The sequence below is a fragment of the Fistularia commersonii genome, chromosome 2 (assembly GCF_037954325.1).
Source record: "Fistularia commersonii isolate RoL2024-O1a breed Wild chromosome 2, RoL_Fcom_v1.0, whole genome shotgun sequence".
NCBI lineage: Eukaryota > Metazoa > Chordata > Actinopteri > Syngnathiformes > Fistulariidae > Fistularia > Fistularia commersonii.
The window spans coordinates 24537964-24554274 of NC_141285.1; the positions used below are offsets into that span (position 1 = coordinate 24537964).

General features: G+C 46.8%; 2 protein-coding genes and 1 long non-coding RNA gene across 3 annotated transcripts; all 3 read right to left on the bottom strand.

Annotated features, from left to right (window-relative positions):
• Positions 1–863: 863 nt before the first annotated feature.
• Positions 864–4411, bottom strand: LOC147236818 (uncharacterized). Its single transcript, XR_015108859.1, has 2 exons — positions 3958–4411; positions 864–1998 (listed from the first exon to the last, which is right to left on the bottom strand). It is a non-coding gene; the product is annotated as an uncharacterized LOC147236818 (long non-coding RNA).
• An 822-nt stretch (positions 4412–5233) lies between these two features.
• On the bottom strand, positions 5234–10219 carry LOC147236819 (kinesin-like protein KIF11-B). Its single transcript, XM_086174597.1, has 4 exons — positions 9114–10219; positions 8906–9031; positions 8660–8815; positions 5234–8497 (listed from the first exon to the last, which is right to left on the bottom strand). Exons 2-4 carry the CDS (start codon positions 9011–9013, stop codon positions 8339–8341), a joined length of 423 nt encoding a protein of 140 aa, XP_086030723.1. The 5' UTR covers positions 9014–9031; positions 9114–10219; the 3' UTR covers positions 5234–8338.
• Positions 10220–10601: 382 nt separating this feature from the next.
• LOC147236820 (kinesin-like protein KIF11) lies at positions 10602–15556 on the bottom strand. Its single transcript, XM_086174548.1, has 8 exons — positions 13919–15556; positions 13711–13836; positions 13465–13620; positions 13161–13300; positions 12922–13082; positions 12713–12831; positions 12413–12635; positions 10602–11680 (listed from the first exon to the last, which is right to left on the bottom strand). Exons 2-8 carry the CDS (start codon positions 13816–13818, stop codon positions 11676–11678), a joined length of 912 nt encoding a protein of 303 aa, XP_086030674.1. The 5' UTR covers positions 13819–13836; positions 13919–15556; the 3' UTR covers positions 10602–11675.
• Between the last annotated feature and the right edge of the window lie 755 nt (positions 15557–16311).

Consider the following 16311-nt stretch of genomic DNA (forward strand, 5'->3'; position numbering starts at 1 on the left):
CCGTCCCTTGATTGTTAAAGCAACCAAAACAGAAACGCAAATCAAACCCAAAACCAAACCCACCACCACCAAATATACAGGTGGTGGAGGTGGAAGGAATAAAGGGTTCTGCAAGGGGTCGCTCCATTTCTGACTGACTGGGTTCTTCAGCCTGCAGGAGAACTTCTCAGCCTTCTGGATGATGTTGCCGTTGTAGACGGTGATGTCTTTCCTCTCAATATCCCACTCATCATCTCCCAGTCTCCACAGGTAGCTGACAGGTTCCACATTCTCAGTGTTTCCGTCGCAGCTCAAGGTGCATTTCTCGGATTCAGGACCACAGGATGGTGGATCGATGCTCACCGTGGGCTTCGGTACCTCCTCGATTATCTGCACCCTGTATTGATCCTGGAAAACCTTGTAGTTGAACTCCAGTGTGAAGATCCCAGCGTCTTCTTTAGTGGCATTCCTGATTTCCAGCTCCCCAGAACTGAGGTTCAAGGTTGTCCGGCCCTTGAAGCTCCGATAATAAACCAAATCCAGTTTGTCTTTCACCCACTCGCACACCAGGTTCCTGTCCAGCTTCCAGGTGATGGCCCAGATCTCCTCTGAGATGGACGGATTCAGCCGCAGCTCCGCTCCTTCCTTGAAGTACAGCGACGTGACGGTGAAGGAGAAACACTGAGGCACCGTTAAAAGCAGTGAGAAGAACCAGAAGGCTGTTTCTTTCTCCGTGTTGACTTCAGGAACACCGAGGTTCTGCTCAACTCTGAGCAAACCGAATACTTCAGTCGAACTGAAGTATCAAAATGAACAGTCTTCTAACTGAAGTAAACCGTTTCCGAACACATTAGCTCCTCAAACACGAGATTAGGTGCCGGGTGTTTTTAGGATCCGGATTGAACGGAAGTCCTTCCTGTAACACCCCATTATGTTGCCAGGTCATTCTGACGATTTGAAAAAAAGACGCCAAACTTGTTAAAACCCAAACGTGCTGAACAAGACACGTGTCGATGAGCCCATGAAGTCTTTTGTCTTTAATCATTTTAAAGGTAAAATCCCATTAATATCAACATCTCTTTTACAGGAGTGACCTGGAGAAAAGAAGAAGAAGAAATACGAAAACACCACCAATCTGGCAACAACACATCCGCTCCGGTTCCCCTGAGGAGAACCAGCTGAGCCTTTTTCTTTGTAAAAATAAATAGAAATGCAAGGAGAGAAAAACACACACACACAAACAATCGTGGCCTTCAACTAAATGTGTAGTTATTTTAAAATCTTTAACCTCCACAAAAGCCACAAACCCTTTAGACACGTCAAGTGAAGACGGTTCAATGACATTTCCATGCAAAAAGTATCGGTATCGGCCGATTCTACCCTGTATTCACTTGGTATCGGATCGATACCAAAATTCACAGTATCGCCCACCCCTAGTGTTAAGTTAAACAGCGTGGGAATATGGTAACAGACAAAGTGATAAAGTTGGCCGTTTATGTGTCTGGTTTCAAACGTAAAAGGTAGCACTCACTTCGAGTTAACCTGTTTATTAATCTTGAGAGGAAATATGGTTATTCATACAGAGACTTTGGTATTCCTTGGAATAGTGGGTGAAATTGTCGAATAAGGTAACTCAAATTATTCTTTAAAGTAGAGCCAGAAGAGTACAGTAATATAACCATAGTACAGGCTCAAGTAACACTGTCTTGGGAAGCAAGAATGTAAAAAAAAAAATGTTGTATTGTATAAATGTTGTACAGCGACGTGACAGTGAAGGAGAAACACTGAGGCGCCGCTAAAAGCAGCGAGAAGAACCGGAAGGCTGTTTGTTTCTCCATGTTGGCTTCAGGAACACCGAGGTTCTGCTCAACTCTGTAAAATCCAGCAGTCTCTGAGTAACTTCGGTGGTTGGAGTGTGCGGTGCACCATGGAGAAGAGAGAAGAACCAGGTCCCGATCGCAGTGACTTTCTATCCTTCTTCTCCAAACAGCAGTGTTGTTCGGTGGGTCCTCCAGTCGCCTGTCCAAGCACAACTCATAAAAACCCACCCAGATCCAGAAGGAAACCAGTCAGAATAAACAGGAAAACCATCAGGAGAATACAAAGGTTTCCAAGGGAACGAAATCTGCAGGACGGCCCTCCCATATACACTGTGTTCCAGCGAAAGGGCGGAAAATAAAACGAATACAGAGAAATCACTCCAGTTCCAAATGAAACACACCACCGGGACAATTTCTACAATCGGTTAAATCACGACAAGCTCTGTTTCTTTGTGTCTAAAGTCCTCCTTGTTCCCTGTCAGCTTTCAAAGTCTCTCAGTCGTCTCTGGATTTGAGGAGCCACTGTTTCTCTTTCTAGACTTTTTTTCTCTTTCAGGACTTTTTACTGCGCTGATGCAACAGATCAGGTTGGCAGCAAGTTAGGCCATGCAGTGTGTGTGTGTGTACGTTTGTGTGTCTCTGTCAAAAAAAAAAAAAACCCTCACTAACCCAAGCTTACTGTGAGCATCGTGTATTTGCAAGTGTATTTGCAGTCCCTATGTCCTCTATTGTAAGTCGCTTTGGATAAAAGCGTCTGCCAAATGCAATGTAATGTAATGTAATTGCATTGTATTTCTTATTCTTCCTTCATCCTACTATTATCTATTACTGTTATGTTTTTGCCTTAAACTCTGGCACAACAATTTCCTTCGGGATAAATAAAGTTGTTCTCATTCTCATTCTCTCGTGAAAATGTTTCTATGGACCGGTGAGAGGCGCAGGGGTTCAAATGATAAGAACTTTTCACTTCACAGTATTCAATCAGTAACATGAGAGGGAGGTGATATCTCACGGTCACACTGATGTTCTGCAGTGAGGATGCAGAGCTGTTTTTTCTGTTCAATCGTTCCACGAGCCCATCGCTCTGAGGATGCAAAGGAGCAGTTCCAGACAAACTTTACAAACATGCCTTTAGTTGCAGGTGAACGCCCAGAAACCTCATCCCACTCCGACGTATCCTCCGACGGAAGGGGTTCAATGAGTTGCAGCCGTTGGTAAACAAGCGCTTCTTTTATCAGAACACTTACATCCAAAAACCTACGATGACAGAAGCTCAAAAAACATTACCTTCACGCCTCCCGAACACTCTCGCACCTGCACACCCCGCTCTCTCAGCCAAAACACATTCACAGCCAGTAAGAAATAACAGAACTCTGAACATTCCTCTCAACAGCACTGCAGGACGTTTTAGTTAGAGAAACACCCTGGTGATGGTAAACGTCTGTTTACGCCACACGAGCCTGCAATATAACAAACTGCTCACATCAATTCCTTGTGTATAAAAAAAAAAAAAACAGAATTTATTGCACAACAAAAAACACCCACATCATTCACGGCAATCACACAGAAAACAAGCATCAACATAAACACAACATTTGTGAGTCGCTACAATATGTACTATATACTGCTCAGAAAAATAAAGGGAACACTATAACAACACGATGAAACTCCAAGTCGAACGCACTTGTGTGAAATCAAACTGTCCACTTAGGAAGAAACACGGATTAATTTTGACTCGTTTTCAGGACGTTACATCAACGTTGGATCAGCCTGTCGTGTGTTTACCCACTAACATTTTGATTCCAGACCTCAATGGGTTCATCAATTTGATTTCTATTGATCATTTCTGTGTGATTTGTTGTCGGCACATTCAACTGCGTAAAGAACAAAATATTTGATAATAATATTTCATTCATTAAGATCTAGGATGCTTTTTTGTCGTGTTCCCTTGATTTTTTTGAGCCGTGAGTATAGAGTGCATCGGAAAAAAGCAGTTTTTAACACACACACGCTCATACTTCAGCGTGGGTGAAAGGGATGGGGGCGGCGTTACTGGGTCTACAGCGCCCTCTAGCGGTGAGAGCTGGAACTGCAGGTGTGTGTGGCGGCGGGTGAGGAAACAGGACACACCCTTTCCTGGTCGCTCACAAACGCTCACCTCTTTCTTCAGTCTGGCTTCAACGACTCCTTCCCGTAGCTCCATTGTGTGTCTCATCAGCTTCATTTGACAGAAGAACATCTCCCTTGTTCTTCACCATGGCCACCAGCACACCTCAAACATCTGCAGCTCAGTTGTTTTTTTAAGTGTAATTCTAAATTTAGAGCATGTTGATTTTGTAACATCGACATAAAAACATGTAGAATTTTCGTGTCTTTTCTGAGGGGAAACTGAAAGAGCTTGCCGTAAGAAGGACGGGCACATGGAGATGAATAAAACAACAAACAAATTTAAACAGTGGAGTTGCGAGAGTGTGCGGGCTGGCGCACGCGCACAACTCCGGAAGTGGCGGTGCCACATGACGTCATCCTCCTCGGTCCACAGCGGTGTTGCCAGATAATCCTGACAATGAACAAAAACACTTCCTGAAACCTGACTGCAAACCGGGTAATACAGAAACATGCTGAACAGGAAACGCATCAGGAGACGCAAGAAGATCTTTTAATTCATTCATTGTATTTTTTCAAGCATTCAAATCGGTAATCTCTTTCAGGAGTGACCTGGACAAGAGAAGCCGAAAGGAGGAAACACCACCAATCTGCAACAAGCTCTTTTCGTGAACATCTGACACATTGTTGGGAAACTCTGAAGCAGCCCGCTGGTGAAAAAGAATAAAAACACCAGCAGTAAAATATATTTCTGGCGATGACACAGTGAAGAGGACATGAAGAAGAAGGAAGGATGAAAAGTAACTATGTGTGAGTTCAGTGTCTGTTGATGGAAGAAGCTTCAAATGATGAAATCATTCAAATTCAACCACACAGTTCATCCTTGTCACTTCATGGTATGAGCTTTATCATGTTTGACACACACACACACACACACACACACACACACACACACACACACACACACACACACACACACACACACACACACACACACACACAGACACACAAAGTGCTCAAATGTCAAAAATGTGCAACACGAGAGACAGCAGTGTGGAAATGTCAGTATCTCTACTTCTTTGTAGAGACTTGGTTACTGAGCTGTTCTCCTTCCTTCAGGTTGACTTGAGGATCTTCTGAACCATTTTCCTTCTCAGTCCTTCCTCTGAAACATCTACTGATCCACGGCCGTGACGGCCGGGTCCAGCTGAGCTGGATGGGGCGCCGTAGATGAAGTTGAATCGCAAACCTCACCTGATTCAGACATGCTCGGTTCGGGGTCACCAATGTGGCGTCTCAAAGACGAAATAATGGTGGAGGCGTAGAGGAGTTCGGTTCTTTAATTTTAAACACCAACAAAATACAACTGGAACTTGAACATCCGGGATCAACTTAATATACGCGGCTTAAATCAGGTACTCTGATATCCGTCTGGTCCACAAAATCTTCCATAACGCCGCCCCGCCTCCTCTTAAGACCTACATCAAGCCTCGCTCCCAACTCACAAGTCGAGTGCTAAGGTCGGTGTCTAGAGGAGACTGCAATGTTCCTAAGAGAAAGTCTGCTTTTTCCTGTAAAGCCATAAAAGAATGGAATGTGCTTCCAGAAAATCTTAAGAACATGACTGATTTTCACACCTTTACACATGTTGTTAAAAATAGGATTCTGCAGCACCAAACATGCTCACACTAACAATACCAGACGGGTCCCAGATGACCAAAGTCATAATATTACAACAATATCACAACAATAGCACTTTCAACTTGCAAAATACATATTTGATTGCCTGTTTATATATTGTATAGTTATTTTATTGCCTATCTGTACATTTTATATATATTGTCTATTTTGCACAGTTTTATATTTGTATTGTCCAGGACTACAGATGGAAATTAGCTATGAGCTACAATCTAGTACAAACATCTCTGCCTCTGTGCTTAATGTAATTGTACACTGTCCTAATAAACTTCTAAACAAACAAACAAACCACGCGCGACGACTCCCGGGAAGAAAAATTGGAGCCTTTTTCTTTATAAAAATAAATAGAAATGCAAGGAGAAAACACACAAACACACAATCTTGGCCTTCAACTAATCGTTTGTTCGTCTTAAAATCTTTAACCTCCGAGAGCCACAAAACCCTTTAGACACGTCAAGTGAAGATGGTTACTGTGGTTTGTCCGTTTTTGCGGCCTCCGCCACGGGACCGGACCTTGTTGTCCCGGTGTGTTCAGATGTGACAAAGTTGGGTGCACTTTTGCCATCACGTGATGCGTTCCCACGCAAAAAGACGCTGAAAGTTCCCGTCAAAGAAAATACGGAGCATCTTCTTGAGTCCTTCTCATATTTAGAAAAAGTGTGTGTGAGAGTGTGTTTACCCGTGCAGACCTTCCTCTGAAAACTCTCCCGACCTCTTTACGGATATTTCCTATTCTAAAAAAAGTCAAATATGTGTGTGTGCGTCGGTGAATGGGACGGGGCCGCCGTCACTGAGCCTCCAGCGCCCTGTAGCGGAGGAATGAAGCTGATGAAACACACAGTGGAGCTATGGGGAGGAGACCTGGAAGCCAGACTGAAGATGGAGGTGAGCGTTTGTGAGGGGCCAGGAAAGAGTGTGTTCTGTTTCCTCACTTAACGTAACACATCGGTACCAGTCCTATCGGCTGATCCCCAAGACGAAAACTTTCCCAACCGACCGCGTTGAGGGGCAATCCGAGTCCAGAAACCAAGATGGAGAAAAGCGGAAACAAAATTAAAAAAGTGGAGGAAAGAAAGGCGCATGCGCACAACTCCACATGAGACGGTGACACTTTTACGTCATCCTGGCGACTCGTAGAAATAAGTTTAAACGGAACCGCAAACTGAGTGTAACAGAAACATTTTGAACATGAAACACATCCCTTAGCCCACAAGGTTATTAGTCATCTATCGATTGTGTTCATTTTGGGACATGTGGACAAGAAAACACCATAAAAATTCAATGCATTCTTATCAAAAATAGAAGGTCCGTGTTTAAAAAAGAAGACTACAATCCAAGGGCATAACAAACAAACACACACACACGCAAATGCTGTGATATACAAAAGGCGGCGTCTGCTGCTACGTCAAAGAGTCTAGGCGGAGTTTGGAAGCGGTTCTCCTTCCTTCAGGGGTACTTGAGGACCTTCTAAACCATTTTCCTTCGCAGTCTTTCTTCTGAAACATCTACTGATCCGTTCGTGGGTGGATTTCCGTCCCTTGATTGCTAAAACAACCAAAACAGAAACAAAGATCAAACCCAAACCCAAAGCCACCACCCAATATGGAGGTGGAAGGAATAAAGGGTTCTGCAAGGGGTCGCTCCATTTCTGACTGACTGGGTTCTTCAGCCTGCAGGAGAACTTCTCAACCTTCTGGATGATGTTGTTGTTGGAGACAGTGATATCTTTTGTATCATTCTCCAGTTGAACATCTCCCAGTCTCCACAGGTAGCTGACAGGTCCCACATTCTCAGTGTTTGCGTCGCAGCTCAAGGTGCATTTCTCCGATTTAGGACCACAGGATGGTGGATCGACGCTCACCGTGGGCTTCGGTACCTCCTCGATCATCTGGACCCTGTATTGATCCGGAAGAACCCGGCGGTTGAACTCCAGTGTGAAGATCCCAGCGTCGTGTTTAGTGGCATTCCTGATTTCCAGCTCCCCAGAACTGATGTTCAAGGTTGTCCGGCCCTTAAAGCTCCGATAGCAAACCAAATCCAGTTTGTCTTTCACCCACTCGCACACCAGGTTCCTGTCCAGCTTCCAGGTGATGTCCCAGATCTCCTCTGAGATGGACGGATTCAGCCGCAGCTCCGCCCCTTCCTTGAAGTACAGCGACGTGACGGTGAAGGAGAAACACTGAGGCGCCGCTAAAAGCAGCGAGAAGAACCGGAAGGCTGTTTGTTTCTGCATGTTGAACTCCAGGAACGCGCCGACTTACCACCAACTCGTCTGGGAACGACCGTTCAGGCGAGCGAGCCGGCTTCCTGAGGCATTGAGGGGGGGCGATGCGGCGTTTCTTCCGCTTTACATGGACGGTAATGGGCGTGGCGTGTTCGGTGACAAAATGTCGACCGCAAGTAGTAAATGCTGATCTTTTAAGGTTACACATGTCACTGTTACACATTTCAATTTATATATTTTTGCGTGTTTTTCAGAGGCTCTGTGTTGTTTCAGTCTAAATTGGTTAAAAGTTGAATTGTGAATAGTTAAAAGTTCTTGTATTTTTATAGTTTATTTGTAGCACTGAAGAGTTCATATTTTTAATTTATGTTTTATAATTTTGCATTTTTTCAGGGATTCTGTGTTGTTTGATTTTACATGTGTTGAGTGTATAAAAAGCTGCAGAAACACAGCTGCAGACAAGGAGACACGGCATTTGAGCTGTCAAGGGGTTACTGTAACAGGTTGGGGCCTAAAGTTCGGCAGCTGACCTCTCGATGCTCCCCTGGAGGTCCCGCAGGGGGGCGCCCAGCGCCGCAGAGGCCGAGCACAGGTCGGCATAGTCCTTCTGGGTCTCCAGGGCCAGCAGGTTCAGCTGGTCCTGCAGGCACTGGATGGTCTGCTTCATGCCCTGAAAGAAGCAGCGGCGGCCCTTAGGCGACGATCAGGTAACTATGGCAACAACAACCTCCTGAAGCATGCAGTCAGGGAGACCCTCTGCATCGGGGTCCCACCTCTTGATATTTCACTTTCAGTGCGTTCAGCGCACGGGGGAAAAGACGAGCACTCTCACCGCCTGCTGTCGCTCCTGCGCCCGGCGGATGGCGTCCTCCAGCCTGTCGCGTTCTTCCAGCAGGGAGCCCAGGCCGCGGGAAGCGTTGTCCCGCAGCGCCGCCAGGTCCCGTGCCAAGCCGATGAAGAACGCGCCCATGTCCTTCATCGCCTCCACCTGGTCGGAGGGACCAATGACGAAGACACCATCAAAACGGATCCGTGACCCCGGAGATCCCCGGGCCACGCAGACCGGAGGTGTACGAACCTTGTCGGCCAGGTCTCGCTGCGCCTCCACCGCCGCTCCCAGCGTTTGACTCAGCTCCCTCACGACCGGGAGCCCCGCCAGGGTCTGACCTACCAGCACCTCCTCCATGTCGCGCTGATGCTCCTCCTAGCGGTGAAAGATGGGGCGCATGTTAAAAAGAGCGAGATGTTGAAGCTTGATAGACACACATCAGCTGCGCGAGGCTCACCAGCAGCTCCAGCAGACGCTCCTTGTCCTGCAGACACTGCGACCGCTGCTGCCGAACCTTCTCCTGACAGCGAGACACGCCGGCCGCCACCAGCTGCCCGACCCCGCCCACGAAGGCCTGAGCAGTGTTAGAACTAAAACAAACAAACAAAAAAAACTCCACCTCCGCTTTGCTTGTCAAAAAGTCACATTACCAGGATGGCAAGCATCAGTCCAGCCGCATTTCCTTCCATGGGTTTTGAGACTTTTTTTCTGCATGTTTTTGTTTGGTTATTTGTGTTTGTTTTTTTGTCCTTGTCTACAAAACACAGGCGTCCTTCTCCCTGAGGAGAGACATGAGGTCCAAACAGGTCGTCTCCTCTGTGCTACGAGGTCAAAGTCTGTCCAGCTCAGTCTCGCCTGGGTTACTGAGCGGTTCTCCTTCCGTCCGGGTTACTTCAGGACTATTTTCCCTCACAGTCCTTCCACTCAAACATGTACTGATTTTTTGGTGGAAATATTTTCGTTTCCAAATTGCGAAAACAACCAAACACAAAACCACCAACACCACCAACACCAAAACCCAATATGGAAGTTGAAGGAATAAAGGGTTCTGCAAGGGGTCGCTCCATTTCTGACTGACTGGGTTCTTCAGCCTGCAGGAGAACTTCTCAGCCTTCTGGATGATGTTGCCGTTGGAGAAGGTGATGTCTTTTGTATCATTCTCCAGTTGAACATCTCCCAGTCTCCACAGGTAGCTGACAGGTCCCACATTCTCAGTGTTTGCGTCGCAGCTCAAGGTGCATTTCTCCGATTCAGGACCACAGGATGGTGGATCGACGCTCACCGTGGGCTTCGGTACCTCCTCGATCATCTGGACCCTGTATTGATCCTGAAGAGCCCAGCGGTTGAACTCCAGTGTGAAGATCCCAGCGTCGTATTTAGTGGCATTCCTGATTTCCAGCTCTGCAGATCTGATGTTCAAGGTCGTCCGGCCCTTAAAGCTTCGATAATAAACCAAATCCAGTTTGTCTTTCACCCACTCGCACACTGGATTCCCGTCCATCAACCATCCAATGGCCCAGATCTCCTCTGAGATGGACGGATTCAGCCGCAGCTCCGTTCCTTCCTTGAAGAACAGCGACGTGACGGTGAAGGAGAAACACTGAGGCGCCGCGAGAAGCAGTGAGAAGAACCAGAAGGCTGTTTCTTTCCCCATGTTGGCTTCAGGAACATCGAGGTTCTGCTCAACTCTGTGAAATCCAGAAGACTTCAGTGTCTGAGTAAGTTCTTGGGTTGGATGTTGGATGGCAGCGTTACCTGAGAGGAACAATCAAAGTCTAATCTGTCCCTGCTCACCTGTCAGAGAAGTAATATCCCTCTCATCCAATCAGCAGCGTTGTCAGTCTGTTGTCCAATCACAACTCAAAAACCTGCAATATTTTAATAAAAACCCGCCCAGATCTTAAAGGAAACAGAGAAAACAGGTTTTAAGGGAACGAAGTGCAGGGGGAGGTTTGCTTAAACACTGTGTTCCATAAAAAGGGACGGAAATTAAACAAATAGAGAATTAAATTACTTGAATTAAAAAGAAAACACACACACACATCGACAACAAAACGTAAGATGGTAAATCCTTGAAAACAAGTTGAGCTTTGATTTCTGTTCAGAGTTCACACACTCAAACTCTGATTGTGTTAAACACAATTAGGCTCATGTATATCTGTTAGTTGTTATTAAACACAGAAGCAGCAAAAAGGTTTAAAAACACCAAGAATACACACACACACACACACACACAGTGATCTGTGATCATTATCACATCTGATAATGTGCAGTCAACAACTTCTAACCGAAATAACCCGTTCTCTAAAATCTTGTATCTCTGAGGACGACGGCTTCCTTATCAGCAGGAAGCAGATGGTTTGCAAAAACGCGCCATAATCAACTACATGCTGGGCTGACAGGTCCCACATTCTCAGTGTTTCCGTCGCAGCTCAAGGTGCATTTCTCCGATTTAGGACCACAGGATGGTGGATCTACGCTCACCGTGGGCTTCGGTACCTCCTCGATCATCTGGGCCCTGTATTGATCCTGAAGAGCCCGGTGGTTGAGATCCAGTGTGAAGATCCCAGCGTCGAATTTTGTGGCATTCCTGATTTCCAGCTCCGCGGTTCTGGTGTTCAAAGTTGTCCGGCCTTTAAACCTTGAATAATAAACCACATCCAGTTTGTCTTTCACCCAATCGCACACTGGATTCCCGTCCACCAACCATCCAATGTCCCAGATCTCCTCTAAGATGGACGGATTCAGCCGCAGCTCCGCTCCTTCCTTGAAGTACAGCGACGTGACGGTGAAGGAGAAACACTGAGGCGCCGCTAAAAGCAGCGAGAAGAACCAGAAGGCTGTTTGTTTCTCCATGTTGAACTCCAGGAACACGCCGACTTACCACCAACTCGTCTGGGAACGACCGTTCAGGCGAGCGAGACGTCGAAAGGCATCGAAAGGAGGGGCAGCGGCTTTTATTCCTCTTGAAGCTCACACGATTGGTCAATGGGCGTGGCGTGTTCTGTGTGACTCGTTGTCAACCTTCAGTTGAGACAGTAGTTTGTTTTGCGTGTTTTTCAAAGGCTCTGTGTTGTTTCAGTCTAAATTGGTTAAAAGTTGAATTGTGAATAGTTAAAAGTTCTTGTGTTTTTATAGTTTATTTATAGCACTGAAGAGTTCATATTTTTAATTTATGTTTTATCATTTTGCATTTTTTCAGGGATTCTGTGTTGTTTGATTTTACATTTGTTGAGTGTATAAAAAGCTAAAATTGTTTTGTATTTAACAATTGATTTTTTGTAGATCTGTAAATACTTTAATTTATATTTCGTGAGTTTTTCAGGGATCCTGTGTTTAAATCACTTTAAATGTTACGTACAAAAAAGTTTATTCTTGTATTTCATAGTTTATTTGTGGTTGAACTGAAAAGCGAATATTTCTAAATTACATTTTCTTGTGTCATGTGTTTTTCAGGGAGTCTGCGTTGCTTGACTTTAAAGTTGCTTCGTATAAAAGAGTTAAAAGTTTAAAGTTTACAAAAGTTTACAGCTCTTCCCATTAACAATGTTTATGTTCTATGTTTTTCTGTTGTCAACTTGTAAAGCCTCTTTGTGTACCGTGAAAAGCGCTATACAAATCGTATGTATTATTATTATTATTATTAAATGAGTTAAAAGCTGCGGGGTCGCGCCTGGGGAACGGGGACAGGATGACACCTTCTCAGACGGCGTCTTCACTCGGGAATCCGAGGAGAGCGAGGGTTCGGGCACTGACCTGTAGGGACGTCCTGCTGAAGCTCCTCCATCAGGAAGCCGCTGACCAGCTGCCGGCTCCCGTCCAGGCGGGACCGGATCTCGGCCGTCTGCCGGTCCAGAGCCGCCCGGTTGGTGGAGGTTCGGCTCTGCCGCGCCGCCAGTGCCTGCTGCAGCTCATCCTGCTGGTTCGTGAGCTCCTTCTCCACCGCCTGGAGCTGCGTGGCGCAGTGTGTCTGCACACCCTGGGGAGCGGCGGGTGGAGGAAGCCTTTAAACCTCCTCCCAAAAAACAAACCAACAAAAAAACAAAGTGACGTTACCTCTTGCTGGGCCCCCGCCTCAGTGGAGAGCTCCCCCAAAAAGGAGAGGCGTTCCTGGGCTTGCTTCTCGGCGTGCTCCCTGGCCCTGGAGCTCCACCGGAGGTCACGCTCCACCAGACCTGCGGGTCACAAGTACACGGTCTCACACACCTGCTGACGTTCACCAGGGGGTTGGTGAACGTCAGGAGGTTCCTGACGGGGGCTCCTACCAGACACGGAGCCGTGCAGGTGGGTGCAGCAGCCGGCCAGCTCTTCCAGCGTTTCCCGGCTGTTGTCGGCGTTGAGCCGCAGCGAGGCGGCGAGGGAGGAGGAGGCGGAGGAGAGGAGGTCCGCCTGCGCTGAAGCCTGGAGTTCTGCTACGTTGCAGCCGCTGCAGACAAGGAGAAATGGCATTTGAGCTGTCAAGGGGTTACTGTAACAGGTTGGGGCCTAAAGTTCGGCAGCTGACCTCTCGATGCTCCCCTGGAGGTCCCGCAGGGGGGCGCCCAGCGCCGCAGAGGCCGAGCACAGGTCGGCAGAGTCCTTCTGGGTCTCCAGGGCCAGCAGGTTCAGCTGGTCCTGCAGGCACTGGATGGTCTGCTTCATGCCCTGAAAGAAGCAGCGGCGGCCCTTAGGTGACGATCAGGTAACTATGGCAACAACAACCTCCTGAAGCATGCAGTCAGGGAGACCCTCTGCATCGGGGTCCCACCTCTCGATATTTCACTCTTTCAGTGCGTTCAGCGCACGGGGCAAAAGACGAGCACTCTCACCGCCTGCTGTCGCTCCTGCGCCCGGCGGATGGCGTCCTCCAGCCTGTCGCGTTCTTCCAGCAGGGAGCCCAGGCTGCGGGAAGCGTTGTCCCGCAGCGCCGCCAGGTCCCGTGCCAAGCCGGTGAAGAATGCGCCCATGTCCTTCATCGCCTCCACCTGGCCGGAGGGACCAATGACGAAGACACCATCAAAACGGATCCGTGACCCCGGAGATCCCCGGGCCACGCAGACCGGAGGTGTACGAACCTTGTCGGCCAGGTCTCGCTGCGCCTCCACCGCCGCTCCCAGAGTTTGACTCAGCTCCCTCACGACCGGGAGCCCCGCCAGGGTCTGACCTACCAGCACCTCCTCCATGTCTCGCTGATGCTCCTCCTAGCGGTGAAAGATGGGGCGCATGTTAAAAAGAGCGAGATGTTGAAGCTTGATAGACACACATCAGCTGCGCGAGGCTCACCAGCAGTTCCAGCAGACGCTCCTTGTCCTGCAGACACTGCGACCGCTGCTGCCGAACCTTCTCCTGACAGCGAGACACGCCGGCCGCCACCAGCTGCCCGACCCCGCCCACGAAGGCCTGAGCAGTGTTAGAACTAAAACAAACAAACAAAAAAAACTCCACCTCCGCTTTGCTTGTCAAAAAGTCACATTACCAGGATGGCAAGCATCAGTCCAGCTGCATTTCCTTCCATGGGTTTTGAGACTTTTTTTCTGCATGTTTTTGTTTGGTTATTTGTGTTTGTTTTTTGTCCTTGTCTACAAAACACAGGCGTCCTTCTCCCTGAGGAGAGACATGAGGTCCAAACAGGTCGTCTCCTCTGTGCTACGAGGTCAAAGTCTGTCCAGCTCAGTCTCGCCTGGGTTACTGAGCGGTTCTCCTTCCGTCCGGGTTGCTTCAGGACCATTTTTCCCTCGCAGTCCTTCCACTCAAACATGTACTGATTTTTTGATGGAAACATTTTCGTTTCCAAATTGCGAAAACAACCAAACACAAAACCACCAACCCCACCAACACCAAAACCCAATATGGAAATTGAAGGATTAACGGGTTCTGCAAGGGGTCGCTCCATTTCTGACTGACTGGGTTCTTCAGCCTGCAGGAGAACTTCTCAGCCTTCTGGATGATGTTGCCATTGGAGAAGGTGATGTCTTTTGTATCATTCTCCAGTTGAACATCTCCCAGTCTCCACAGGTAGCTGACAGGTCCCACATTCTCAGTGTTTGCGTCGCAGCTCAAGGTGCATTTCTCCGATTTAGGACCACAGGATGGTGGATCGATGCTCACCGTGGGCTTCGGTACCTCCTCGATCATCTGGACCCTGTATTGATCCTGAAGAGCCCGGCGGTTGAGCTCCAGTGTGAAGATCCCAGCGTCGTATTTAGTGGCATTCCTGATTTCCAGCTCCCCAGAACTGATGTTCAAGGTTGTCCGGCCCTTAAAGCTCCGATAACAAACCAAATCCAGTTTGTCTTTCACCCACTCGCACACCAAGTTCACGTCCATCAACCATCCAATGTCCCAGATCTCCTCTGAGATGGACGGATTCAGCCGCAGCTCCGCTCCTTCCTTGAAGTACAGCGACGTGACGGTGAAGGAGAAACACTGAGGCGCCGCTAAAAGCAGCGAGAAGAACCGGAAAGTTGTTTCTTTCTGCATGTTGGCTTCAGGAACAACGAGGTTCTGCTCAACTCTGAGCAAACCAAATACTTCGGTCCAACTTTAAACCGATTTCAAAATCCAAATGGCGGATTAGATTTCGGTTACGATTTTAAGGTCTTTCCTGTAACACCCTATCATGTTGCCAGATTTTTCTGAAGATTTGAAAAGAAGACGCCAAACTTGGTTAACCAAAACATGCTGAACAAGAAACACGTCGATGAGCCCATGAAGTTTTTTTCATTTAATCATTTAATTGATCCAACCAGGTAAAACCCCCATTGATATCAACATCTCAGTTACAGGAGTGACCTGGAGAAAAGAAGAAGAAATACGGAAACACCACCAATCTGGCAACAACACATCCGCTCCGGTTCCCCTGAGAAGAACAAACTGAGCCTTTTCTTTGTAAAAAAAAAAAAAAAAAAAAAAGCTGCAAAGTCCTACCTTGATGCCATGATCATATCCCACATTTTATGTTGCATATCATCCTGGTCTCAGGATAAGATAAGATTAGATTAGATTAACTTTATTAATCCCGAAGGAAATTATTGTGCCAGAGTTACAGAAAATATAACAGTAATAAATGATAAAAAGAAAAAGGCAGAATTAGAAATAAAAATAAACTATAAACTATAAAGTGTCTCAGTGAAACAATAAAGTCTCTTAGTAAACAAGTGATACAACTCTAAGTGTCTTAGTAACAAGTGAGGTAAGGAGTGCACAATAGTATGATGAAAGGAAAAATTGTAGTGTAGCTGTTATGAAAAGAAATATTGCACAGTGAAATGAAATATCGCAAAGTTGTTCTAATCTTATCTTATCTTATCTTATCTTAGCCTGAGACCAGGATGATATGCAACATAAAATGTGGGATATGATCATGGCATCAAGGTAGGACTTTGCATCTTCTAGTGATAGCGCGTTCCTGATATGTTGGAAGTTCGAAATGTTAAACTTCAAGGCATTACAGGTCTTTTTAATATGATTTTTAAAACTAAGTGAAGGGTCCAATATGACACCTAGATATTTGACCTCTTCAGCGTTTTTGATCATATGGTTACTTACTTGAATATTTGGGAAGACATTCTGAGTTTTTTTGTTTGAGAAACACATTGTGAGCGTTTTCTCAGTGTTCAATGCAAGGCATGAGTTGTTGAGCCACTCTAGTGCATTTGCCATCGTGATGGATAGTT

Excerpts from the sequence above, each read along its gene's own strand:
- LOC147236820 (XM_086174548.1), bottom strand. The coding sequence starts at position 13,818 with ATGGAGGAGGTGCTGGTAGGTCAGACCCTGGCGGGGCTCCCGGTCGTG. Across the intron at positions 13,083-13,160 it reads CTCCAGGGGAGCATCGAGAG|CGGCTGCAACGTAGCAGAAC; the intron begins GTCAGCTGCCGA and ends CCTTGTCTGCAG. Across the intron at positions 12,832-12,921 it reads CCTGCACGGCTCCGTGTCTG|GTCTGGTGGAGCGTGACCTC; the intron begins GTAGGAGCCCCC and ends TGTGACCCGCAG.
- LOC147236819 (XM_086174597.1), bottom strand. The coding sequence starts at position 9,013 with ATGGAGGAGGTGCTGGTAGGTCAGACCCTGGCGGGGCTCCCGGTCGTG. Across the intron at positions 8,816-8,905 it reads AGCGAGACCTGGCCGACAAG|GTGGAGGCGATGAAGGACAT; the intron begins GTTCGTACACCT and ends CCCTCCGACCAG. Across the intron at positions 8,498-8,659 it reads CGCAGGAGCGACAGCAGGCG|GGCATGAAGCAGACCATCCA; the intron begins GTGAGAGTGCTC and ends TGCTTCTTTCAG.